The sequence below is a fragment of the Syngnathoides biaculeatus genome, chromosome 2 (assembly GCF_019802595.1).
Source record: "Syngnathoides biaculeatus isolate LvHL_M chromosome 2, ASM1980259v1, whole genome shotgun sequence".
Classification (NCBI taxonomy): domain Eukaryota; kingdom Metazoa; phylum Chordata; class Actinopteri; order Syngnathiformes; family Syngnathidae; genus Syngnathoides; species Syngnathoides biaculeatus.
Genome location: NC_084641.1, coordinates 37,125,370 through 37,153,296, shown reverse-complemented (window position 1 = coordinate 37,153,296; position 27,927 = coordinate 37,125,370). Strand labels below are relative to the sequence as shown.

At 41.2% G+C, this 27,927-nt stretch overlaps 1 protein-coding gene across 3 annotated transcripts in view; it reads left to right on the top strand.

The window, feature by feature from the left end:
• LOC133491594 (rho GTPase-activating protein 6) overlaps positions 1 to 27,927 on the top strand; it is an 81,809-nt gene that overhangs the window by 21,470 nt on the left and 32,412 nt on the right. Inside the window, exon 1 of one of the 3 annotated variants that reach the window (XM_061802922.1) lies at positions 19,830 to 20,202. The exons of the other annotated variants lie outside the window; for them this stretch is intronic. Coding sequence (XP_061658906.1) covers positions 20,161 to 20,202 — 42 coding nt within the window. The 5' untranslated portion in view covers positions 19,830 to 20,160. Of the gene's footprint in view, positions 1 to 19,829; positions 20,203 to 27,927 lie in introns of those variants that run through there. 3 annotated transcript variants of the gene reach the window in all.

Here is a 27,927-nt window from a genome sequence, read left to right as displayed (position 1 = left end):
AGCTTGGTACACTTTGAAAGTATTTTGCGTTTGAATGTGGGGATTTGTTTCTGCTGTTGATATTGCAGGGGATCAAACCAAGAGGTGTGTCAGTTGAGCAACCTGCTGCGATGTGCATTTGGCCCAAGTTGCATGTAATTATTAAAGGAGCTTGAGGAGTCCACACCTGGGTTACATTAGCTCAGACATTCAGGGAGTTTGTGTTAATGGACATTTAATGGGCTCTTAAATTACCTATCACAGTCTGTGTGTCTGTAGCTGTGTGTTTTTGCTTTATAGATGCTCAAACTTTACATGTTTGTTTTTGTTCAGTTGTGCATGAGCAGCAGGTCAAGAATGCATAAATAAAGTTTTCTGAACCTACATGTCACACAAAGCCCAATTTGAAACACAAATAATTTGACGTCTTTGAAAAAAAAATCAATCACAGGGCACAATAATGATAATGGTCATAGTCTGTTTTTTGTTTTTGTTTGGGTTATTTTTTTTTCAGGTTTTCCTGTGTTCCATCCAATCGATTGTGACTCGTTGTTCTCATTAATCTCCTACCGACCAATCAGCTCCCTCGAGCCACTCATGTCTCGTGTAGGTGTTTCTTGTTCGCTCATCAAGCTGTTTCTATTTAGTTCCCTGGTTTCTTTCAGCTCTTATCCGTCCATTGTCTGTGTCAGTGTCATCACCATTGTTGCTCTCTGCCATCTCTTAGTCATCGGTCATGTTTTGTTTCTAGTTTTAGGTTTAAATCATTTTTTCTTACCTGTGGTACTATTAGTTTGCATTTTTGGAAATTAAATATTTTTTGAGACTCCTGCCTTGCCTCCCTGCTTCTCTGCACTTGGGTCCTCTACCTTTTTTGGTTGCCTTCTTTGGCTCCACAAACCCAAACTCTAACAGAAAATAACAACATTAAAAATTTATAATAATAACCATCATCATCCATCAATCATCTCTTTATCACCTGCAGTAATGTAGTACTGTGTAGTAGTAAACTGGGTTCAGGCCCTTCTGTGTGAACTTTGTCTATTGTATCCATCCTTGTTTTTTCTCCCAGCATGCAGGCTCCAAATATAGTTAATTAAAGACTAAATTGCCCATAGGTGTGCATGTTAGTGGTTGTTTGTTTAAATGTACCATATGATTTTGGCTGACAACCAGGCCAGGGTCTACACCACCTCTCCCTGATGAGATGAGGACAAGCACGATAGATAGATAGATAGATAGATAGATAGATAGATAGATAGATAGATAGATAGATAGATAGATAGATAGATGCATCACACCCCATGCAAATCCCCCCCGCCAAATATTTGTGATGTGACCAACTGTAAAAAACCTCTCTACACTGCATAGTCTCTGTTGGCTGTGAGGGTTGGTCTGTAACCACAACAACAACTTAGTGATGTAAACACTCGCCGTAGGAGGAACAAATAATGTGTCCTGTGCCAAAGAACAGTTTACATGACGAAAAGGCTCTGACGCAGTTTTTGCAAATTGTCGGCAATGGAAAACATAGACACTAATAGGTGATCGTGGCCCATGTTCCAAACAGTGTCAGAGGTACGTCAAGGCACAAAACATCTTCTATTCTCCATAGTGACCTAACATTTTTAAGGATAATTTTGTCTACAAAGGTGATCAAGTCGCATTAAAGCAGGCAACATTTACGTACATTTCCCAGCAGAAGGCCTACCTACATACAGAATCTCAATGAATTATTTAAAGTATCTTATGTTTCAGAGAAGCGGGGGGAAATATTTGACTGGTAGAAGACAGAGACAATAATTGCTGAACTCCATAAACTACACAAAAAAGTAAGAATAACAAGAATTACTTCATAATTAAATTCAGTGTTGTTCAACATATGGAATGTATTTTTAAAAATCTTATCAACCCGTATTGATCTGGAAATATCCACGTAACATAACATTGTATTTTTTGTTATGAACCAATGAGAAGTTCTTTTTCTTAGATTTAAACAATGTCAGGTGTAAAAATAGAAGGCATGTTGTTTTTATCTGTACTAATGTGCTGTCACTCCAAGTACAAGAACAACAAAAACAATACAAGTGAGGCTAAATATACTGCATGTTCAAAAGATTCCTATTCAAAATTCTTGTAGCCCCCCTCCCTATTTTTCTATGTTGGAGTCATCTGCTGTATTTAATTGAATTAATATACTCTCCTTTATATAACTTGTAATGACAAAGCATACATGGTTTTTCCTACAATTTTATATCCCAAAAATCACATAATCTCAGAAAGCGTTGAATCTGTTTTACTCAATAGAATTGGAACTTGCTGTCATGTATGTCCATCCAGAGCATCACAAACAGTCATACATGTCTGGTTATTCCTCTGAAATGGGCCTCTTTTTTGCATTGTAAAAAAACATTGGCTTTCGAGAGCAAGGATGAGCTAAAAGTGTGTTGCATGATTATTTGTGCATTTCCCCAGCTGTGAATGAGTCCATTGAAACCACTGACAATCGAAAATCGAACTTTTGAAAACATTCTTTGTGGCCCTTTAAAATTGATCTAATTTAACCAATAAAAATTAATCCAAAAAAGGTGTTGGTTGCGGAGGTGGCGGTCGGACTGAGTACTTTTTGGAGGAACCGTCAGCTGGACAGGTCAACACATGTGAGCTTTTCTTGTAGTGGTTGAAAATGACCCAACTGGTGCATTTACAGCGTGTGTGTAAGTGTGTGTGTGTGTGTGTGTGTGTATTGCATGATATGAGGCAGTAGGAGTGTCAACTGAGGAGTCGAGCTTGAATTCCAGCTGCATTCCAGTGTGACAAAAAGATGAGATGGATTTATTAACCCCCACCTCCTCTTCCTTCCTATTTCTTTCTTTCTTTCTTTCTTTTACAAACAAAGACAGACGAATACAGAAACTCTCCATAGTAGTAGTTTCTGTTTCGGAAACTGAAAACTTAATCGAGACGTGTGTTTGCTTACACTTTAAGTGTTCATCGAGTACATGTTTGAGAAGTGTTAGTTCAACGCTAATATTTAGCATGGCATACACAGTATTTGGGGTTGTATCCTTTGATGCAGTTTCTTCCAATTTCTATTGAACCTCTTACACTGAGATTGTCGAGTCTCCCACACGAGTGTCTCGAAGTATAGTCAAGTAAAAGTAAAGTTGAAAACACTTGAACTAAGAGCTGTATTGATTTTAAATCATGTTAGAGTGGTAATGTAATACTGCTCTGGCATATATGACTGTATGTGTTGGCTCTCTCATTCCCATTATTTGCTGTGAGTATGAACAGAGCATTCTTAGAAGGTCGCTGTGTTTAAAGTACAGACTAAATATTTGAAACGACAAAAATGCAGGTTTGATATGCCTGATACATACATGGCCATTTGCGGAAATATAGCTACGAAAACACATAGTTTCACTGCAGATCTTCGTCATACTATACACAATGCACTCACAATGTATCACTGAGTGGGCACATTATTTAGTTGGTCACACTATTCCGACCTCCCTGGGGATCCTGCATCGGGTGTTACTGCAGGTCACTCAAGAGTCTCAAGGTTGTTAGGTGGAGTCATTTCAAGAAAGACAAAATTTGTGGCTTGAACAGGAGATTGTATGTCATACAGAGCAGTATACTATTTGAACAAATGGAAAATATGGAGAACAAATGGGAAAACTCATCAGGTCTCCTTGAATATTAATGCCTCTTTGATAACTCTATGGGTCCAACTTTGCAGTAAGTGCTTCTGCATGTATAGATAGATAGATAGATAGATAGATAGATAGATAGATAGATAGATAGATAGATAGATAGATAGATAGATAGATAGATAGACAGAGTACCAATACAATACAAATACACTGGCAAACTGAGCCAAGAACTCTATAACAAAATGCAAATTATTTCATTTACTGTATCAATTTATGACAATGAGTATCTGCACTTGATTACATATCCATAAATGGCCCCTCCCACATTCATTAAGAACAAACTGCTGAAACAGAAGCTACATGCAGAGGTGTTTCTTTTTATTCCCCACTGAAGATGATTGATTGAATAAATATAGATACATGGTTCAATGTGATAGATTGATCAAAGGTATTGATTGACACTTAACATTGGCTCAATGTTTGATAGCATTTCCCATGATGCACTTCTACTTCATTGGAGTGACTTTAAAAAAACTTTTTTAAACTAGTATTACTGTCCATTATGGGCCTATTGACTGCAAAAGTGATGCTCATTTCTAATACCTGGTCCTCTTGTTCTCTTTGGCTATGGTATGAGATATTGGAACATGTGTTTCTAGATGTTTTCCATATGTAAACATGCCTGTGAATATTTTAAATCATCCAGGCCACTGCATTCTCAGGGCATCGAATTAATCACAACTGGACTGTTCTCGTTGTTTTAGAAGAGATTTTGTCTCCCATCAGAGCAGGTTCATTAAGTTGATGCACATAGGCTAGATAAGACAGCTTTGCTGTGGATAAAACTGTCTTATCTAGCCTGGACATTTCTAGTCTGGAAAGAGCTATCCTAACTAGCTTATATGCTCAAAATGATCGAGGCAGCTCATTCAAGTGATGTAATGTTTTCTATAAACTAAGACAACCAGAATAGTTCAATTGCAAATGTGTCAATATCTAAAATGAGTTAAGATGTGTATATGTATATACATATATATATATATATATATGTGTATATTTGCATTTTGAAATAACTACACCCATAATCCATTGCGTTTTGAACATGCGAGATGGATTTTTGCTGTTGACTGAAAATATCGGCGTTTGACATCAGAAGACAGGTATTTTAGGTTTTTTTATTTCCATCTATACAAATCTGGATCTGAGTGATTGGGAAGATGAGAACAATTGGAAAAAAAAATCTGAGCCGTTGCACAAACTTTATCCTTAGCCAGTACAGCCATTTGGAAGAGACATCGAACAGGTACTGTAGTTCAAGGATAACAACAGCAGGTGATGACAGAAACATTGTGAGAGCTGAAGGCTACGAAACAGCTGTTTGTGACATTGGCAAAAAGCTCCGAAGGGCAAAAAGACCATGAAAAAATGTACAGAGGCTATACAAGAAGAAGCAAAACCACTCCTTAGTCAAAAGACCAGGAGGGCAAAGGTAGAATTTGCATAAAGAGATGTTAAAAAATAGGTGTCATGAACCAATTAGAAAAAGATGAACCTTTATTAAAGTAAAGGAAAAGCTTAAAAATTAGTATTAAACAATGCACTCATGACCCCAAATATAATTTCTAAGAGAAGCTGTGAAACACAATGGATACAATGCAATGGTTTAGGCTTCCTTCCGACTAACTGGACTGGGTCATCATTAATTCAACATGTTAGTCACAGTGAGATTAAACCCGAAGTCTACAGATAAATTTTGTCCGCCAATTTGAAAAAAAGATACAACATCCTGATTGGAATTTCCTGAATTATTATAACTCAGGAGCCACGGTGGCGCAGTTGTAGAGCATTGGCCTCACAGTTCTGAGCACCGTGCTTCAAATCCGGGTCCCACCTGTGTGGAGTTTGCATGTTCTCCTTGTGCCTGTGTGGGTTTTCTCTGGGCACTTTGGTTTCCTCCCACATCCTAAAAACACGCATTAATTGGACACTCTAATTTGCCCGTACGTGTGACAGTGAGTGCCTCTGCTGTCTGTCTCTATGTACTCTGTGATTGGCCTGCAACCAGTTCACGGTGGACCCCGCTTCCTGCCCGATGACAGCTGGGATTGGCTCCAGCACTCCCACGAACTCTCGTGAGGATAAGCGACTAAGAAAATGGATGGAAATATATTATAACTCAAGTCAGTCAGATTTAAACCCTACAGAGAATACATTTGACTGAAAGAAGAGACTTCATCTTCTTTCTTCCTTTTGGCTCGTCCCGTTAGCATATCATCTTTTTAATTCTAAGACTATCTCCTGTATCCTTCTTGTCTAACACCGACTGCCCTCGTGTCTACCCTCACAACAGCCATCAACCTTCTCTTTGGTCTTCCTCTTGCTCTTTTGCCTGGCAGCTCCATCCTCAGCACCCTTCTACCAATATACTCTCTCACCTCTGAACATGTCCAAACCATCTAAGTGTGCTCTCTCGAACCTCGTATCCAAATCATCCAACCTTGGCTGTGCCTCCACTGAGCTCATTTTCTAATCCAATCGAACCTGCTCACTCCTCGCGAGTCATCAACCTTAACATCTGCTCTGCTTCCTGTTGTTTCTTCAGTGCCACCGTCTCTAATCCACACATCAGAGCTGGCCTCACCTCTGTTTTATAAACTTTGCCCTTCATCCTAGCAGAGGCTCTTCTGTGACATAACACACCAGACACCTTCCACCAGCTGTTCCAACCCTCTTGGACCCATTTCTTCAGTCCCTGACCACACTCACCATTTCTCTGGATTGTTGACCCCAAATATTTGAAGTTGGCCACCCTCGCATTTGCTTCTCCCTGGAGCCTCACTCTTCCCCCTCATTTACTTCAGCTAATCTTCATTCCTCTCCTTTCCATTGCATGCCTCCAATTTTCTAATTGTTTTTCCACCTGATCGCTGCTTTTACTGCATATCACAATATCATCTGTGAACATCATGGTCCAAGGGGATTCCAGTCTAGCCTCATCCATCAGCTTATCCATTACCACAGCAAATAGGAAGGAGCTCAGAGCGGATTCCTGATGCAATCCCACCTCCACTTTAAATTCTTCTGTCACACCTCACCACTGTTCTGCTGCCCTCATATATGTCCTGTACTATTCTAACATATTTCTCCGCCACACCAGACTTACACATGCAGTACTACATTTTGTCTCTTGGTACTCTGTCATAGGTTTTCTCTACAACCACAAAGAAACAATGTAGCTCCTTCTGACCTTCTCTCTACTTTTCCACTAGCCTCCTCAAGGCAAATCTGTGGTACTCTTTCTCCGCATGAAACTATACTGTTGCTCGCAGATACCTACTTCTGTCCTGAGTCTAGCCTCTACTACTCTTTCCCATAATTCTTTGTGTGGCTTATCAACTTTATTCCTCTATAATTCCCACAGCTCTGAACATCACCTTTGTTCTTAAAAATGGGAACTAGCACATTTTTCCTCCATTCTTCTGACATCTTCTCACCTGCAAGTATTCTGTTGAGTAAGTTGGTCAAAAACTCCACAGCCATCTTTCCAAATTGCTTCCAAACCTCCACAGGTTTTTTCATCCTCTTTCGTGCCTTTACTAATTTACCCCTTGCTAATCATTGCCATTTCCTGGTCCTTCACAATTACCTCTTCTACTATTCCTTCTCTCTCATTTTGTTCATTCATCAACTTCTCAAAATATTCTTTCCATCTATTTAACTCACTACTGGCACCTAACCTGATGCACACCCTTCCATCTCTATCCCTCTGTCTGGCCAACCTGTAAATAACCTTTTCTCCTTCTTTCGTGTCCAACCTGGTGTACATGTCATCATATGTCTCTTGTTTGGCCTTCGCCACCTCTACCTTAGCCCTACATTACAACTCAATATATTCCTTTCACCTCTCTTCAGTCCTCTCAGTGTCCCACTTCTTCTTCTCTAATCTCTTTCCTTGGATGACTTCCTGTAATTTGGGGTTCCACCACCAAGTCTCAATCTCCCCTTTCCTCCCAGAAGACACCCCAAGTACTCTCCTGCCTGTCTCTCTGATCACGTTGGCTGTAGTAGTCCAGTCTTCCGGGATCTCCTCCTGTCCATGGAGAGCCTGCCTCACCTCTTTCCGAAAGGCCGCACAACATTCTTCCTTTCTCAGCTTCCACCATATGGTTCTCTGCTCTACCTTTGTCTTCTTAATTGTCTTAATCTTCCTACCCATCCACAGTCAACCTACACACCACCATCCTATGCTGTCGAGCTACAGTCTCCCCTACCACTACCTTGCACAAAATATAATCCACCTACATGCTTCTATCTCCGCTCTTCTAGGTCGCTATATGTTCTTGCTTCTTCTGGAAAAATGTGTTCACTACTGCCATTTCCATCCTTTTTGCGAAGTCCACCACCATCTGTCCTCCAAAGTTCCTTTCCTGGATGTCATAATTACTCGTCACTTCTTCATCGCCCCTGTTTCTTTCACTAACATGTCCATTACAATTTGCACCAATGACAACTCTCTCTCTGTCTGGGATCCTCTACTTCATCTAGTTCCTTCCAGAATTTTTCTTTCAACTTTAGGTCACATCCAACCTGCGGGGCATAGCCGCTAATCACATTATACATCTTCTTCTTCTTTTCCTTTCGGCTTGTCCCGTTAGGGGTCGCCACAGCGTGTCATCTTTTGCCATCTTAGCCTATCTCCTGCATCTTCCTCTCTAACCCCAACTGCCCTCATGTCTTCCCTCACCACATCCATAAACCTTCTCTTTGGTCTTCCTCTCGCTCTTTTGCCTGGGAGCTCCATCCTCAGCATCCTTCTACCAATATACTCACTCTCTCGCCTCTGAACATGTCCAAACCATCGAAGTCTGCTCTCTCGAATCTTGTCTCCAAAACATCCAGCTTTGGCTGTCCCTCGAATGGGCTCATTTCTAATCCTATCCAACCTGGTCACTCCGAGCGAGAACCTCAACATCTTCATTTCTGCCACCTCCAGTTCAGCTTCCTGTTGTTTCTTCAGTGCCACCGTCTCTAATCTGTACATCATGGCCGGCCTCACCACTGTTTTGTAAACTTTGCCCTTCATCCTAGCAGACACTTTTCTGTCACATAACACACCAGACACCTTTCGCCAGCTGTTCCAACCTGCTTGGACCCGTTTCTTCACTTCCTGACCACACTCTCCATTGCTCTGTATTGTTGACCCCAAGTATTTGAAGTCGTCCACCCTCGCTATCTCTTCTCCCTGTAGCCTCACTCTTCCCCCTCCACTTTTCTCATTCACGCACATATATTCTGTTTTACTTCGGCTAATCTTCATTCCTCTCCTTTCCAGTGCATGTCTCCATCTTTCCAATTGTTCCTCTGCGTGCTCCCTGCTTTCACTGCATATGACAATATCATCTGCGAACATCATGGTCCAAGGGGATTCCAGTCTAACCTCATCTGTCAGCCTATCTATTACCACTGCAAACAGGAAGGGGCTCAGAGCTGATCCCTGATGCAGTCCCACCTCCACATTAAATTCCTCTGTCACACCTAAGGCACACCTCACCATTGTTCTGCTGCCATCATACATGTCTTGTACTATTTTAACATACTTCTCTGCCACACCAGACTTACGCATGCAGTACCACAGTTCCTCTCTTGGTACTCTGTCATAGGCTTTCTCTAGATCCACAAAGACACAATGTAGCTCCTTCTGACCTTCTCTGTACTTTTCCACGAGCATCCTCAAGGCAAATAATGCATCTGTGGTACTCTTTCTAGGCATGAAACCATACTGTTGCTCGCAGATACTTACTTCTGTCCTGAGTCTAGCCTCCACTACTCTTTCCCATAACTTCATTGTGTGGCTCATCAACTTTATTCCTCTATAGTTCCCACAGCTCTGAACATCCCCTTTGTTCTTAAAAATGGGAACTAGAACACTTTTCCTCCATTCTTCAGGCATCTTTTCGCCCGCTAGTATTCTGTTGAATAAGTTGGTCAAAAACTCCACAGCCATCTCTCCAAATTGCTTCCATACCTCTACCGGTATGTCATCAGGACCAACTGCCTTTCCATTTTTCATCCTTTGTAATGCCTTTCTGACTTCCCCCTTAGTAATCATTTCCACTTCCTGGTCCTTCACTCTTGCCTCTTCAACTCTTCCTTCTCTCTCATTTTCTTCATTCATCAACTTCTCAAAGTATTCTTTCCATCTATTTAGCACACTACCGGCACCAGTCAACACATTTCCATCTCTATCCTTAATCACCCTAACCTTCTGCACATCCTTCCCATCTCTATCCCTCTGTCTGGCCAACCTGTAGAGATCCTTTTCTCCTCCTTTCGTGTCCAACCTGGTGTACATGTCTTCATATGCCTCTTGTTTAGCCTTTGCCACCTCTACCTTTGCCCTACGTCGCATCTCGATGTACTCCTTTCGCCTCTCCTCAGTCCTCTCAGTATCCCACTTCTTCTTCGCTAATCTCTTTCCTTGTATGACTCCCTGTATTTTGGGGTTCCACCACCAAGTCTCCTTCTCCCCTTTCCTACCAGATGACACACCAAGTACTCTCCTGCCTGTCTCTCTGATCACCTTGGCTGTCGTCGTCCAGTCTTCCGGGAGCTTCGGTTGTCCATCGAGAGCCTGTCTCACCTCTTTCCGGAAGGTCGCACAACATTCTTCCTTTCTCAGCTTCCACCACATGGTTCTCTGCTCTACCTTTGTCTTCTTAATCTTCCTACCCACCACCAGAATCATCCTACATACTACCATCCTATGCTGTCGAGCTACACTCTCCCCTACCACTACTGTACAGTCAGTAACCTCCTTCAGATTACATCGTCTGCACAAAATATAATCTACCTGCGTGGTTCTACCTCCGCTCTTGTAGGTCACTATATGTTCCTCCCTCTTCTGGAAATAAGTGTTCACTACAGCCATCTCCATCCTTTTTGCAAAGTCCACCACCATCTGCCCTTCAAAGTTCCTTTCCTGGATGCCGTACTTACCCATCACTTCTTCATCGCCCCTGTTTCCTTTACCAATATGTCCATTACAATCTGCACCAATCACAACTCTCTCCCTGTCTGGGATGCTCAGAACTACTTCATCTAGTTCCTTCCAGAATTTCTCTTTCAACTCTAGGTCACATCCTACCTGTGGTGCATAGCCGCTAACCACATTATACATAACACCCTCAATTTCAAATTTTAGTCTCATCACTCGATCTGATACTCTTTTCACCTCCAAGACATTCTTAGCCAGCTCTTCCTTTAAAATAACCCCTACTCCATTTCTCTTCCCATCTACTCCGTGGTAGAATAATTTAAACCCTGCTCCCAAACTTCTAGCCTTACTACCTTTCCACCTGCTCTCTTGGATGCACAGAATATCAACCTTTCTCCTAATCATCATGTCAACCAACTCCTGTGCTTTTCCTGTCATAGTCCCAACATTCAAAGTCCCTACACTCAGTTGTAGGCTCTGTGCATTCCTCTTTTTCTTCTGACGCTGGATCCGGTTTCCTCCTCTTCTTTGTCTTCGACCCACAGTAGCTGAATTTCCACCGACGCCCTGCATGTTAGCAGTGCCGGGGGCGGGCGTTGTTAACCCGGGCCACGACCGATCCGGTATGGGATTCTTTAGATGAACGCTCATATTTGTTTGGCACAGTTTTTACGCCGGATGTCCTTCCTGACGCAACCCTCTGCATTTATCCGGGCTTGGGACCGGCCTACAAATTGCACTGGTTTGTGCCCCCATAGGGCTGCATTAATCACATTATACATAACACCCTCAATTTCAAATTTCAGACTCATCACTTGATCTGATACTCTTTTCAAGACATTCTTACCCAGCCCTTTAAAATAAAACCTACTCCATTGTTTTTTCCCATCGACTCCATTGTAAAATAATTAAACCCTGTTCCTAAACTGCTAGCCTTACTACTTTTGCACCTGCTCTCTTGGACGCACAATACATCAACCTTTCTCCTAATCATCATGTCAACCAACACCTGAGCTTTTCCTGTCATAGTCCCAACATTCTAAGTCCCTATTCTCAGTTGTAGGCTTTCTGCATTCTTCTTCTTCTTCTTCTTCTGCCGACGAACCCGCTTTCCTCCTATTCTTTGTCTAAGTCCCACAGCATCTGAATTTCCACAGACACCCTGCAGGTTAAGAGTGCCGGGGGAGGGCGTTGTTAACCCGGCCACGACCGATCCGGTATGGGATTCTTTAGATGAACGCTCATATTTGTTTGGCACAGTTTTACGCCGGATGTCCTTCCTGACGCAACCCTCTGCATTTATCCGGGCTTGGGACCGGCCTACAAATTGCACTGGTTTGTGCCCCCATAGGGCTGCATTAATCACATTATACATAACACCCTCAATTTCAAATTTCAGACTCATCACTTGATCTGATACTCTTTTCAAGACATTCTTACCCAGCCCTTTAAAATAAAACCTACTCCATTGTTTTTTCCCATCGACTCCATTGTAAAATAATTTAAACCCTGTTCCTAAACTGCTAGCCTTACTACCTTTGCACCTGCTCTCTTGGACGCACAATACATCAACCTTTCTCCTAATCATCATGTCAACCAACACCTGAGCTTTTCCTGTCATAGTCCCAACATTCTAAGTCCCTATTCTCAGTTGTAGGCTTTCTGCATTCTTCTTCTTCTTCTGCCGACGAACCCGCTTTCCTCCTATTCTTTGTCTAAGTCCCACAGCATCTGAATTTCCACAGACACCCTGCAGGTTAAGAGTGCCGGGGGAGGGCGTTGTTAACCCGGGCCACGACCGATCCGGTGTGGTATTCTTTAGATGAACATTCATATTTGTTTGGCACAGTTTTACGCCGGATGCCCTTCCTGACGCAACCCCCTGCATTTATCCAGGTTTGGGACCGGCCTACAGATTGCACTGGTTTGTGCCCCCATAGGGCTGCATTGACTGAAAGAAGAAATTGACGGGAGTTAACCTCTAAACAAACATCGGAAGAGGCTGCATTGAAATCCTGGAAAAGCATCACAAAAGAATGTAAAACTTAGACAACGATGATGCAATTATTGTGATTAAGTGGCTCAGATGGACTTTAAAATTAGTTTTTGTCTCATATTCATCTTTTGATGGCAAGCACGAATGCTTTCCAATTGTCATGTGACCAAACTTGAAAAACTGAATCGCAGAATTCCTGCGTATGCTAAGCTAACGTACATGATTACGTTTTGATGGCATGATTGCTTGAAGGCAAATTTGCTAAAATATTGTTTCCTTTTTGGCTGGTGTATTTGGACAAAAGTTAAACAAATATGACATGATATACATTATTTAAAGATGAACCAAGCATAAAAAGCAGGTTTTGTCATCTTTGGTGGCTCTGTGGTTGCATCTTGTGTTTCAAAAAAAATTAGAAAAGTTTTGAGAAAAGTAGAAAAAAAAGTAGAAAAAACATTCGAGTCTCCTGAGCCGGGTGAAAGTGATTCGACCTGTTTAGCTAAATGGGGAAAGATTGTGCATTTACCAGATAATGGAAACATCTAGTACTATATAAAAATGCAATATAACCACACATAACAGTGTCATGTACATCACATTATCAGGAGCAGTTTGGAATCAATATTCCTCTACGAACATGTAGTAGGAGTAGTAGTTGAAGAAGCATCGAATGTGAGTAACTGCACAATCTTGTTCAACCAACACAACTTGTACAACAAGGATTATGAGGACGACTCAACCTGCAACTACTGCAGTGAGAGTCATTGGTTTGAATCTCTTTCATTGCCGTTTCCTTTAAATCTACATATCCTTCCATTTTACATACTCGAACCTTCTTACCCACATACCCTTTAAACTTTAACATAGACGAAGTAGTATGTGAATTGTGTGACTTATGTGTTGACTTTGTTTATTTGATTGCTTTTTGACTATCTGCAGCCCCTTGGGGAACACAATATTGTGCGACCTGCAGCCTGGTCCCAAGCCCGGATAAATGCAGAGGGTTACGTCAGGAAGGGCATCCGGCGTAAAACTGTGCCAAACATATATGAGCGTATATCAAAATAATTCCATAATGGATAGGTCGTCGCACGGGCTAAATGCGCCCGCCCCCGCCACTGTTAATCTGGAAGACATAGGTAGATATTCAGGTTTTGTAGGTCGAAGGCAAAAAAGAGGAGGAAAGTGGCATAGTCGGCAGAAAAAGAAGAGGAATGCACGGACCCTACAGCTGTGTGTAGGGACTTTGAATGTTGGGACTATGACAGGAAAAGCTTATGAGTTAGTTGACATGATAATTAGGAGAGAGGTTGATGTATTGTGCATACAGGAGAACAAGTAGAAAAGGAGTTAGGCTAGAAGTTTAGGAGCAGGGTTTAAATTGTTTTACCATGGAGTAGATGTGAAGAGAAATGGAGTAGGTGTTATTCTAAAGGAAGAGCTGACTAATAATGTATTGGAGGTGACAATTGTATCAGATCAAGTGATGAGGATGAAATTTGAAATTGAGGGTATTGTGTATAATGTGATTAGCAGCTATACCCCACAAGTTGGATGTGACCTAGAGTTGAAAGAGAAATTCTGGAAGGAACTAGATGAAGTAGTCCTGAGCATCCCAGCCAGAGAGAGAGGATTGATTGGTGCAGATTACAATGGACATGTTGGCAAAGGAAACAGGGGGGATGAAGAAGAGATGGGTAAGTACGGCATCCAGAAAAGGAACTTTGAGGGGCAGATGGTGGTGGACTTTGCAAAAAGGATGGAATTGGAAGCCAAATTTGCTAAAATACTTGTTTCCAGAAGAGACAAGAACATAGAGTGACCTACAAGAGAGGAGGTAGAAGCATGCAGGTGGACTATATTTTGTGCAGACGATGTACTCTGAAGGAGGTTACTGACTGTAAGGTAGTGGTGGGGGAGAGTGTAGCTCGACAACATTGGATGGTGGTGTGTACGATGACTTTGGTAGCGGGTAGGAATATTAAGAATGCAAAGGTAGAGCATAGAATCAGGTGCTGGAAGTTGAGAAAGGAAGAATATTGTGTGGCCTTTCGCAAAGAGGTGTGACAGACTCTAGCCAGACAGGAAGACCTCCCAGAAGACTGGAATACTACTGCCAAGGTTTTCAGAGAGGCAGGCAGGAGAGTTCTTGTGGTGTCTTCTGGTAGGAAAGGGGAGAAGGACACTTGGTGGTGGAACCCCAAAATACAGGAAGTCATTCAAGGAAAGAGATTAGCAAAAAAGAAGTGGGACACGGAGAGGACTGAGGGGAGGTGAAAGGAGTACATTGAGATGCGACGTAGGGCGAAGGTAGAGGTGGTGAAGGCTAAACAAGAGGCATATGACGACCTGTACACCAGGTTGGATACGAGAAAAGGAGAAAAGAATCTCTACAGGTTGGCCAGATAGAGGGACAGAGATGGGAAGGATGTGCAGCAGGTAAGGGTGATTAAGGATAGAGATGGAAATATTTTGACTTATGCCACTAGTGTGCTAAGTAGATGGAAAGAGTACTTTGAGAAGTTAATGAATGAAGAAAATGGGAGAGAAGGAAGAGTAGAAGAGGCAAGCGTGAATGACCAGGATGTGGTAATGATTACTAAGGGGGAAGTTAGAAAGGCACTGAACATGATGTAAAATGGAAAGACAGTTGCTCCTGATGACATACCAGTGGAGATATGGAAGCAATTTGTAGAGGTGGCTGTGGAGTTTTTGACCAACATATTCAACAGAATACTAGCGGGAGAGAAGATGCCAGAAGAATAGAGGAAAAGTGTGCTCATCCCCATTTTTAAGAACAAACGCAATGTTCAGAACTGTGGAAACTACAGAGGAATAAAGATCATGAGCCACACAATGAAGTTATGGGAAAGAGTAGTGGAGGCTCGACTCAGGTCAGAAGTAAGTATACGCAAGCAACAATATGGTTTCATGCCTAGAAAGAGTATAACAGATGCATTATTTGCCTTGAGGATGGTCGTGGAAAAGAAAGTCAGATGGAGCTACATTGTGTCTTTGTAGACCAAGAGAAAGCCTATGACAGAGTACCAAGAGAACAAATGTGGTACTGCATGCTTAATCTGGTGTGGCAGAAAAATATGTTAGAATGGTACAGGACAGGTATGGGGACAGCAGAACAATGGTGAGATGTGCCGTAGGTGTGTGAGAAGAATTTTAGGTGGCGGTGGGACTACATCAGGAATCCACTCTGAGCTCCTTCCTGTTTCTGGTAGTAATGGATATGCTGATAGATGAGGTTAGACTGGAATCCCCTTGAACTATGATGTTCACAAATGATATTGTGATCTGCAGTGAGGGAGCAGGGAGCAGGTGGAGGAACAATTACAAAGATGGAGAGATGCACTGGAAAGGAGAGAAATGAAGATTAGCCGAAGTAAAAATGTGCATGAATGAGAGGGGCGGTGCGGGAAGAGTGAAGCTCCAGGGAGAAGAGATATCAAGGGTGGATGACTTCAAATACTGCGGGTAAAAAATTTAGAGCAATGGAGATTTTGGTTGGGCAGTGAAAAAATTGGTCCAATCAGGGTGGAACATTTGGCGGAAGGTGTCTCGTGTTCTATGTGACAGAAGATTCTCCGCGAGGATGAAGGGTAAAGTTTATAATACAGTGTTGAGGTCGGCGATGATGTACAGATTACAGACGGTGGCACTGAAGAAACAACAGGAAGTAGAACTTGAGGTAGCAGAAATGAAGATGTTGAGGTTCTCGCTTGGAGTGAGCAGGTTGGATAGAATTAGAAATGGGCTCATTAGCGGGACAGCCAAAGTTGGATGTTATGGAGACAAGGTGAGAGAGAGCAGACATATATGGTTTGGACACGTTCAGAGGTGAGATAGAGAGTATGTTGGTAGAGTAGTAGTAGTAGTAGTAGTAGAGTGAAGAATTGCTCTACTGATATGACAAAACCTGAAAAAAACAAAAAAAGAATACATCATTCTCATCAAAGAGGATGGCAAAATGCCGATGTCATTCATCTTGTTAGGATGAAATTGAAATCTGAAATCTTGGGAATGATTGTCCAGCACTATAGATTCTGAAGCCCCTGGCAGATGCGATCGAGATGGCCCCTCGTTCTCGAGCCAGAAAAAAAAAGGTAATTTCCAGAGGGAAATTGTGGTCTGAGACCCATAAGAAGAAATTAAACTGTGAACAATTTGTCTCTATCCAGAGTGAAGGAGAGATCTCACATATTTTTTTGAAACACACCCAACCCCCGCCACCCACACACATTCCCTAGCTGTGAAATCATCCAGTCGAGCTTAGTTCAGCATCTGCTGTATATTTCTTTGTGGGCTCCTACTTTTTCTTTTTTTTGTTCAACCATTATATCAAACTATGATGAACAGTGATATTCTGCAATTTGAACTGAATAAGACATAATTTGCCATATAAAAAACAGCTATTTTGTGACCAAATCCCCATTGCCGTTAGATTTTTATTGCTTTTCATCAGCTTGTTTACTGCTGTTGCACCAGAAGGAGATGGAAAACAATCCAATGGCGTTTTCAAGCAAGGTCCTCAACAATTACAGTTCTGAGGTTTGATTCATGACCCTACACACCCTTTGTCCCCTCTGCAAGGGACGCAAGCTTGTCCTGTGTGATGCAATGCTGGAAAATGCCTTCGTTGCGCGCTTGAAACATCAATTGTGCAGGTTTACTAAACACATCAGTGTCTCTCTCTCTCGCTCTCTCTCTCTCTCTCTCTCTCTCGCTCTCTTCCTCTGTTGCCCAGTGGAGCATTGTCAAGCACTTCACATGCCATACTTTCCACTCCAATCATGACGTCATGGACCATGCACCATACAGCGTCTCAGAAGGTCGTTCTCACGCAAGATACAGTAGTGTTTTTACTGATCAGTCTGGACATGTGTATGGAAGAGTTGCCCGTTTTAATGACAAAATGGTCTTGAATCCTACTCCGCATATGGGCTGCACGTCCATACTTACTGTGACTCCCCTTCTGGGTCACATTGGGGGCTCCTCCTGCTAAATTATGAGACAACAGCCTTCTGCCTTGCAAATGAACTTCGGTGACTTCAGGGAAGCCTGGAAAACACTGTGAATTTCCTCTTGATCATCCTCAAGAATGTCTGACTTCATTTCGTCTAGACTCTAGATGATGCCTATTTATTACATTTCTGTTTCTCCAAAGACTAGGTTTGTTGATTCCTATTCTGTCAGTGTGACTTTTGGGTCTTTACTTCGGTGTTACACAATAATATAGGCATAAATACATCAATATAAGGTGTCGTTGCCCTGTGGGTCATTGTAATATACCATGAAATAAAATGGTTGGTCAAAATAAGGCTACAAGTGCATGTTCCTCACATTATCATCAGATTGTACAGGCATCTTGAATGTTTTACAGTCCCTCACGGTATTTTAAATCTTATCTGTAGGTGTTGGTGCAACGCAATCATTGTGCTTCAAACTTCATGGTATTCTTTAAATGGTTGTATTGCTATCTTATAGGAGGAATTTGGCATCACTTCTTCTTTTTTAATTGCTGAATGGGCACTTCTCCGTGCAGGAACTTCCTTTAGCTGCAAGTGTCTTGAATGCAATATCTCCATTTGCTTTGCTCATTGTGTTTTTACATGCTTTTTACAGCACTCAGAGGCTTTTGACACCTTGCCCAAAATCGGTTCCACTTCAACAATTGCAAAAACCAAGTAATGTGCTCCCTTTTCTGCCTTCCAGTTATCTGCTTCTTTCATATCTTCTTCTTCTGCTTCTCTCATATGAATTGACTTTGTATTTTGGGCAATGTAAACTGCATCGATACAGAGTTTCAAGAACCAGATAAAGATTGTTGATGAACTGTACAATGTATTGACACATGTATTAATAGGATAATTACTGGCACACCAACTGGAGGAGTAGTTCAAGTTCTAGTCGATAAATATTTAGACAACGATTTCCGTCAATGTTTAAAACTGTATGTAACATAACTTTCTCTCTCTGCTACGTTGCATTTTCCAGTGTCAATTAACCAGCAAAGTTTGAAAAGGAACGGAATTTCATAGGTTGACCTAGAAAATAAAAGTATTTTGTACTCTGACAATTTAAGCTGTGATTCACACTGTCATCTATTCATTTTCATTTATTGAAAAAAAAGGGGTGTAAAAGTACACTGTCCCTTATTTTAAACTGTGGTTTTATTATTATTATGATTACATTATATTTGAGTTCATGAGAGGAATGATGATTATCCGAAGTAAAACAGAATATATGTGCGTAAATGAGAGGGGTGGAGAAGGAAGAGTGAAGTTCCAGGGCGAAGCGATAATGAGGGTGGTTGACTTCAAATACTTGGGGTCAAAAATACAGAGCAATGGTGAGTGTGTTCAGGAAGTGAAGAAATGGGTACTGGCGGGATGGAACAGTTGGCGGAAGGTGTCTGGTGTTCCTGTATGACAGAAGAGTCTCTTCTAGGATGAAGGGCAAAGTCTATAAAACAGTGGTGAGCCCGGCCATGAAATACAGATTAGAGACGGTGGCATTGAAGAAACAACAGGAAGCAGAACTGGAGGTAGCAGAAAAGAAGGGGTTGAGGCTCTTGCTCGGAGTGAGCAGGTTGGATAGGATTAGAAATGAGCTAATTAGAGAGACAGCCAAAGTAGGATGTTTTGAAGACAAGGTTAGAGAGAGCAGACCTAGAAGGTTTGGACATGTTCAGAGGCGAGAGAGTGAGCACATTGGTAGAACGCTGCTGAGGATGGAGCTGCCAGGCAAAAGAGCGAGAGGGAGACCAAAAAAAGTTTGATGGATCTTGAGGCAGAACACGAGGGGTGTTAGAGAGGAGGATCCACGAGATAGGCTTAGATGGAAAAAGATGATATGCTGTGAGTTCATTCAAGGGTGAGTAGCGTATTCGACACACCTTTCTGTATTATTTTGTGTATACCACTTCGACTGCAATAATAGTAACGTTGTTTTTGTAAAGACCTCTGGTATAGAATATGGTGAGAATATAGCGATTATAGTGTTAAATTGGTTTGGTAGATGCACATAAAAGTTTGTAAATATTGAATGGTCGTACTGTATAGGCCTACAATATACTGTAATGATGCAAAGTGACATAAAAACGCAGTTCCCTTTTGACAGGGATTTTAGTTTGAAAGTGCAGAGCGGAAGTTTATTTGAAATGACGTCAACTTGTTGCGGACGTCTGCCTTTCCTCGCTTGGTTCAGCATCTTGTCCTCATCAGCGCTCACTGAGCGCGTAGTATGGATTGCTTATGCATAGCGCGGGATGGAGTCCTGGATTTTGACATACATCCGACGGTTGTAGAAACATCAACACCGGTCTAGTAGAGGCTTTAGAGCAGAGGGAAAAGAAGCCCAAAAAATGATCAGTGTTGTTGCAGAAGGAAGGATAAACAAGGACTGCTATTACGCTCATGTGTGGTGCGCGCATATTTATTAGCACTTAATAGTGTCAACCAGGATCGCGTCTAGTCCATCTTCATTTTGGAGAGCTTATTTGTGGATATTTATCAGGGGCCATGGGAGACGCCGTATTCTTCGACAGGCAACATTCCTCCCTCGTAAGTCTCGCCATGAATTCTAATCGTTCAATTAACAAAAAAAAAACCCAAAAAAAAAAAAAACCAAAAACAAAAAAAAAACAAATAAAATGCAAAGTTTGAATTTTGGATCACTGCGCTTCTTTTTCATGTGAATCCACAGCACCATAGCATGCATTTTCTTTAATTGATACTGAACTTAATTTGACTTCTCATAAATAAATGCTCATTATGGGTAGCTAGATCCCCAACTCTGTTAGAAATTACACTTAGTCTACACTTGCACAAGGCCACAAGTGATTCACCCGAAAATGGCAAAGCACAGCACTGCCAAGAACCACAAGTTGTTGGTGGTGTTGACAAGCTGGGGTCAAAACAGACACCATGTGGGTCAAGGCCAATGAGATCATTTGAAAAGTGCAGAGAAGAGACAGGTTGCTTGCACAGCTGTTTGGTATCATTTCAACTTTAGGAATGCTCTGCAGCTACACTCTCAGGGAAAAAAAAAAAAAAAAAAACTTTTAGTCAAAATCTCCCACTTGAATTTGAATTTTACAGTTTGAGAACAAACGTAATCTTTGGACAGACATAATTGCTTCTCGGTACTGGGCTGCATTCATTATTTAAAAAAAAAGACAATGTTTTTCCGAGATGAGAAGCTTTCTGATTGCATTGTGCCCCCAGTTCTGACCATTTACTGCAGTCCAAATCCATACTATAAATTGTGCTTTTGTCCAACTTAGATTCAAGTACTTAAACTGGTCTAAATTATTAGAATGATTGCTATTGGCATGATTGATGATTTAGCAGAGGGACTGAAATTAATTTGACAGTTCACTACCGCTGGCCCAAGTAATCCAGTGAAACCATGCCAGCCAACTCAGTGTGTACATTGTTTGTAAGTTCATAGTACAGTTCACATTACAATTGGAAAGAAATCAAAAGCATAAATGTGCTCATGTTTTCATCTTTTAGTTTGACCTTAAATAATAAATGACAAAATGTGTGAACAGTTGTCAAATAAACAAATGAGTATGAACAACACATTAAATCTTTTAAAGAATATACAACATTAACACTTTTCTCTTTAGAACTTAAACAAAGCAAAGAAGTGCAACAGTAACAGTTTGATTAGTCCAAATTGTCATGCTATCAAAACACCAGTGGCGTTTGTTTTTAAAATTGGCTCAATCTGGAAAGTGTTGTTTAATGTTTGCACCATCCTGTTTTGTTTTCCATGTTGAACTGATTTTCACATGGACTTAGTATGAGTACATGTAGCATTGGACACCTAATGCCTACAGGAAGAATAATTGAAGAAGAGACAGTTAGCAACAGTTTGTCATAAATCCTTTTCTGGACTCATCTTAACTTGGTGCAAGAATGCAATGAAAAGCAGCAGGCCCAGCCAAAAGTGCTCTTGTGTTAATTGTGGATTCAGTATGCTTCATAGTATGAGTATGGTAGTAAATAAACTCCTACAGGGGTCAATAAATATTTTGAATTGCAGTTTACCGGAGCAGAGTAGCCTTGAAGGGAGAGAATGTGCGTGGGATGATGTGTAAAAGCACTTCATAGTTACCAGTGTGTACGGTAACTGTTAATCTCTGGCCAAGATGCAGTAGCCTTCACAAGGTGCAGTGGGTGTGATGTAGTTCTCTTAAGGGAACTGGCCGTTGAGTTACTCCCTTTGGTGAAATTTGTATCAAAGCACTTAGCTTTACCACTATGGTTTAGATTCTATTTAGGAGGAATTACACAAATGATAGAGTTGCAGTATAAAGCCAATAAAAATGTCAAGAGCAATGAATCCTGGTTTAGACAGATGTTTTATTGGTTTCGTGCTGATTTTTCCTAGACCCTTATATGCATAGAAAAACAGATAGAAAACTATGCTCAGTTGGGCAAAAAAAGGCATTTTTATGAAAAATCTCTGTATTTAGAAGCCTGGAGTATTGAGGACTAGTCAAGCAAGCTAAAAAGTGAAAATCACGTCAATTCATAATCACTTACACTGAAGTCACTAAGCACATTCCTAGCAGTTTGTTTTTGATCAACCCATTATCTTTTAACATATGCATAGTATTTCTGTATTTGAGGGTATTAGTTGAAGCAAAACCGTTTGTCCCTTCAATAATGGCGTAGCTCTCGCCCCTTGCTCTAATTGTAATCAGTTGCAACATATATTCGTGTGGGCGGCACAGTGGCACAGCTGTGAATTGTTGGCCTCATAGATCTGAGGAAAGTGGTTCAAATTCCAGCCTCACCTGGGTGGAGTTTCCGTGTTCTGTGTGGGTTTTCTCCGGGCACTCTGATTTCATCCCACATCCCAAAAACATGCATTGATTGGGGACTCTATATTCATTTCTTCATGTGATTGTGTGTGCGAATGTTGTCTGTCTCCATGTGCCCAGCTGGGATCGACTCCAGTACTCCTGTGACACTTGTGAGGATAAGCACCTCAGAAAATGTATGTATGGATGGTTATATTCATTTGTCACATTCTAAAGAGCGATCCAGTAAATTGTTTACCATGTCCTCATGAATAGTTTTCATATAACTTCATACAACTCTCTGGGCTGCACTGTGTGTGATAGATTATTTTAGTTTTTTATAATTTACCATAGATATTAATTTTTTTAATGTAAAAAATAGGGCAGCACAGCAGTTCAGCTGGAAAGCATTGGTCTCACAGCTCTGGGCCCCAGGGTTCGATCCTGGACCCGCCTGTGAGGAGTTTTCTCTGGGCATTCCGGTTTCCTCCCACATCCCCAAAAACATGCCACATTAATTGGAGACTCTAAATTGCCCATAAGTGTGATTGTGAGTGTGGCTGTTTGTCTCTCTATGCCCTGCGATTGGCTGGCAACCAGTTCAGGAATAGGCTCCATCACTCCCGCAACCCTCGTGAGGATAAGTAGCTAAGAAAATGGATGGATGTCCAAGCAGGCCCCCCTGCTGGTCATTTATTGATATTCCAGGTGGTTCACTGTATATCCATAAACAAATGTAGCATAGGAACTTGCTATGAGAATATTTGCAATGCTGAAATATTGTGTATCCCTAATTTGATGTTAACCCCACAGCTGGGCAGAACTCAAAACTAGGAAACAAAATTTCAGTTTCAGGAGTTGGAGAGTTGTGGCGTGTGTGGATATGTTATTAAATACTTTGAAATAATTATATAACACTATAGTTCCTTTGCTTTGATTACTTTGTCAGAGCATAAGATGTAGAATTGCTTTTTCATTTTGACAGTTATTTTGAACTAGGGTGGCTAAAACACATTCGCCCAGGGGTGCACATAACAATTTCAGTCTGGTTCTCAAATGAGTACCAGAGGTTGTTGCTTGATGGTCGTTTCCTTTCATGACCCACCAACCTCAATTGATGAGTTCAAGTCATTTTGTAGGCATAAATCCTATTCATAATTTATTTTGTGAAATATGGGGAAAACATGTTTTTGTTTTGTTGAATGATTTTATCACGTAACTATTTTGTTTTCCTTTTAGGTCTTTTAGCATGTGCTTTACAATTTATCAGTCTTAATCTGAGCTAGTTTGCAGCTGGTAAACAGCCTGTACATACATAACTTTTAGCGATAGATATTCATTTAGTGACATTGCCCAATATTTCCTACGTTGCATTCTTTATACTGTATGTACCATTAATTATAGATGGATGCTTATTTTGTAATCCCTGAGGAAATTCTCATGTTTTTAAAGTTTTTATTTTTAATTTATGGCAAGAAGGAGAGGACCATGATTGTGCCAGCCCAGACTCCCCTTTAGCAATGATGGGAAGGAAGATGCCAGGGTTTGTCACTGTGGGGTTTCACATAGGCCACCACATAAAATAGCTGGATTATCGTTACGGGTGCACATACTGTAGTGAGGCACACGTGTGTGTGTATCATGGTGCATTTGCGCACTTAGTGTTTTGCTAACTTTCCTGGGGGTAGCAGAGAAATGGGCCTCGAGCTGTGTTGTCCTTCCCTCAAACGGGCGCTCAAGAGTGCGGAGGGGCTGCGACGTCGCCTTTACGTGAAACTGGTACATGGTGCAAATAAGATCCAGGAAATGCGCCAAATCAGCTGATTGCATGGTGCTAAACCAAAAGTCTTTAGGTGCATATCTGCCACTAGCCGTCTGGAACTACAAATGCCATTTAACGATGCTATATTTATTTATGACTATGTATTTTAACAACGAACAGAGTGATTGTCCATTCACAACTACTCATTTGTTTTATTTGTCTATATTTAGAGTGCCAAATTTTGTAATTTCACGTTTGAAATATAATTATAGAACATTTGCAGTGTTTTAACGATTCACAACAATCTCAATAATTCATATAAGGAAGTGACACTTCTATAACTGGAATCACCTTTTAAATGTTTGTCTTATAATAGCCATCTGTAAATCATTTCATCTTTCAATTTTAATCTTTGGAAAAAATATTAACCCAAGCAACAACCTCATGTGGTCCTTTGAGTACCAGACCATAATTTTACTGTATGTGCATCTCTGACTATAGTGATTGTATTGCTGCCCAAGCATAAGTCCTCCTGACTACCAATCATGCTCGGGAGGAACTGAAAAACATCTGAAGACTGTGACATCAATGGTGAAGCATCAGTCACATGCATCGTGTGGTGTGTGGTTGATGACAGCACAAAAAAGTGCGATAAGAGTTTGCTCAGCTTTATCGTACTTAATCTGATACATCAACCTCATAATATTCTTTCTGCATATTAGTGAGGAATTTTGCAAAGGCTATGGAGTACTTAAAATAGGAGATGTAGTGACAGATGCAAATGATGGAACAAAAATCTTAAATCAAGCATCTTGGACTACTGTCTCTCATCACCAGCCACAAACAGAAAAGGCCTCCTCTTTCGGGGGCATTCGTGTTTATGGAAGCCCCTAAATTCTCCCTTGTGTGGCACATTTTTTATCCTACTTACATCACCCATTTCACTTTGCTCTGCCTTGTCTTCAACTTTATGACACATAACCCGCTCTTTTCACTGTGAACCAAATGTTATTATGTGCCTGTCGTCTCTCTACTTGCTGATGTGTTTATTTTACCGCACAGCCGCTCCCAGGGCAAACAGCCCTGGCAAAAAAAGAAGAAAAAAAAAAGAAAAATAAAACCCAAACACCCTTCTGTCTCACTGCGATTTAGTAAAAGGAGGTCAAACACATCATTTTTCCTTTGTTCCCAATTTAATAAATTTTAGTCTGTGTCAGCAGCTAACCACGTGTCCTCTTAGTCATTGGTGCTGTGTGTATTTACACTGATCACAAGTTTTCTAAAGCATACTTTGACCTGGACAGAGGAGCTAGCAGACATGTTGGAAAGACTGCACTAATTGTGTGCTGAATGTTTTCTTGCCTCTAAAATCGTTCCATTTTCCAAGCAGATGTGGAAGCGACGATTTATAAGGGTTAAAGTGTCACGTGACTCCTTTCATGTTTATTGATTGGGTGCTTGAAGGCGTTGCGGCTGTCGCACAACAGCGTTACACTGCAGAGAAAATGTTGAAAAGTGCCTTTTGGCGTTCCATATTCATCACTACTAGCGCACCGTGACAGCACCACCCATCTGTTGTTTTCTTCACTGGAACCTGTTGCATGAGGTTGCTGTGGGGTGGGGTTGAGGAGTGCTTGTTTTATTATCAACAATCCCAAAAGAAGGCCAGCCTCCTCGAGAGTTGTCTTTTTATGGAGTTGTAGGAAGGCTGCAGGAAGAAAAAAAAAATGATCAGGGATGAAGAGACGTTCTAATTTTCTCAAGAGGGTTTTCATATTAAGTTCTTAAACCGGTAAAAAAAAAAAAAGGTTCTTGTTTCAACAGAGGTTGTTGGGCAGTGAGATTGAAAAACAGGTTATCCATTTTTCCAGCATTTTTTTCTTTGAGATATCAAGTTGTTGCTTTGTGATCTGTACGTGCCTCTCATCGTGCTGTTGGTTCATTTGTCTACAATGCTAAAGCAACACCTGTGGATTGTGCAGCCAAAACAGAAATCGACCTGGTCACAGCATTCGATGGAGGAATCCCTGCTAATTGTTTCATAACCATAACCCTGATGCACTTCACTTTTGCTGAGCAGCCTAGCCAAAACACAAATTTGCATCAGCTGTGAAATGTCAAGAGTATTGCCTATCTACATCACTGGCACTTTAATGAATCAAAGTGCATATTAATCCAAAAGTGACCTCAGGGGCATGCAAAACATTTCTCCACAAATTCCACAAACAATAACTTCACATTTCTTTGTGTGAGAAATGTCCAACTCAAAAAGGGGCGGGTGTCACGGGTCATCTGCTTAACTGCTTCAATGTGTTTGCAGGCCAAAGGTCATGGAGTAAAAGGTCTTTCATTGCTCATGCACACCCGAAACCCCAACTGCGTGATCTTCTGCTAAGTAATTGGACCTCTTATTATTTTCATAAATCTGCTGCTTTATGAAAGTCACATTTTGGCTACATTGTGCGTTCCTCCATTAAAAAGTAATGAATCTCCTCACAGTTGCAGTAAGGAACACTTAGCAGGGACTGCTTCAATATTTTGTGAAGGGGTGGGTTTTGGATGTATGTGGGTGCAACACTCCACCAAAATGTCCTTTGTTTATCTTTAATGGGGGATGGGGGCGGAGACTAAGCTTGCAAATTAGCTGAAGCCAAACATCTTCAATGTATTACATATTTCTATTTTTAAAGGCAAATACAACAATAATTTTCCTTAGCTGTAAAATCAAATGCAGTACCCTGTATCAGCTACAAAGTTGATTACTGTTAAGTACACTGATGTTGTTTAAAATATATTTTTCTTATCATTATTTATTTAAGTATTTCCAAAAATACAAGAATATAGCCCTCCACTGAGCGTTTTTCAGTATAAACAAAAGGACACCATTTTAATAACTATACAGATTTTTCATCATGAAAAGCACACACTGGGGATAGGGTTACATATGTACTGCAATCGCTTAACATGCAGATATTGGCATGTAGAGCAAACACAAGTAAGGACACTGACGGTGTAGTGGTACACACGTCTGACTTTGGTGCGGGCAGTGTGGGATCAATTCCTACTCAGTGATGGTGTGATATACTGAATGCTGTGTGACTGATGTGTTACCAGTTAAGGGTGAAGTCTGCCTTTCACCCAATGTTACAGTATCTGGGATGGGCTATGGCATTCCCGTGACCCTTTAGGATAAGCGGCATGGAAAATGGATAGATGAAAAGCAAACACAAGTATAGTGTGTGTGTGTGTGCGTTTATGTGTGTGCATGCATGTGTGTGTGTCAGTGCGACCCATGAGTTCAAGAGGCCATTGAGTAAAACTGGATTAGCTTCTCTCAAGGCTTCCACTGGAATTAAAGGGCCAACAGCACTCGTGCACACACACACACACACATGCACGCACGCACACACATTTTTTTGTGTGGCACTCCAATACTCACTGTTTACACATCAGTCAAGCAGCAGTCTCATTTATGCTACTTGTTCTTGGGAGGAATGTTATAAAAGGCCCAGCAATGTCAAATACATTTTCATGGATTTATTAATTAATTTAACAATATATGAATTAATGTTTGTGGGTTGTCACCACGACAGGCACCGACCACTTCACAGCCACAGCTCCAGTCAGCCGCCTCAGCAATGGAGGTGTGGAACATCGTCCACTCGGACTCAATGTCCCCGCCTCCTCCGGGACGTGCGCAAAGTTCTTTTG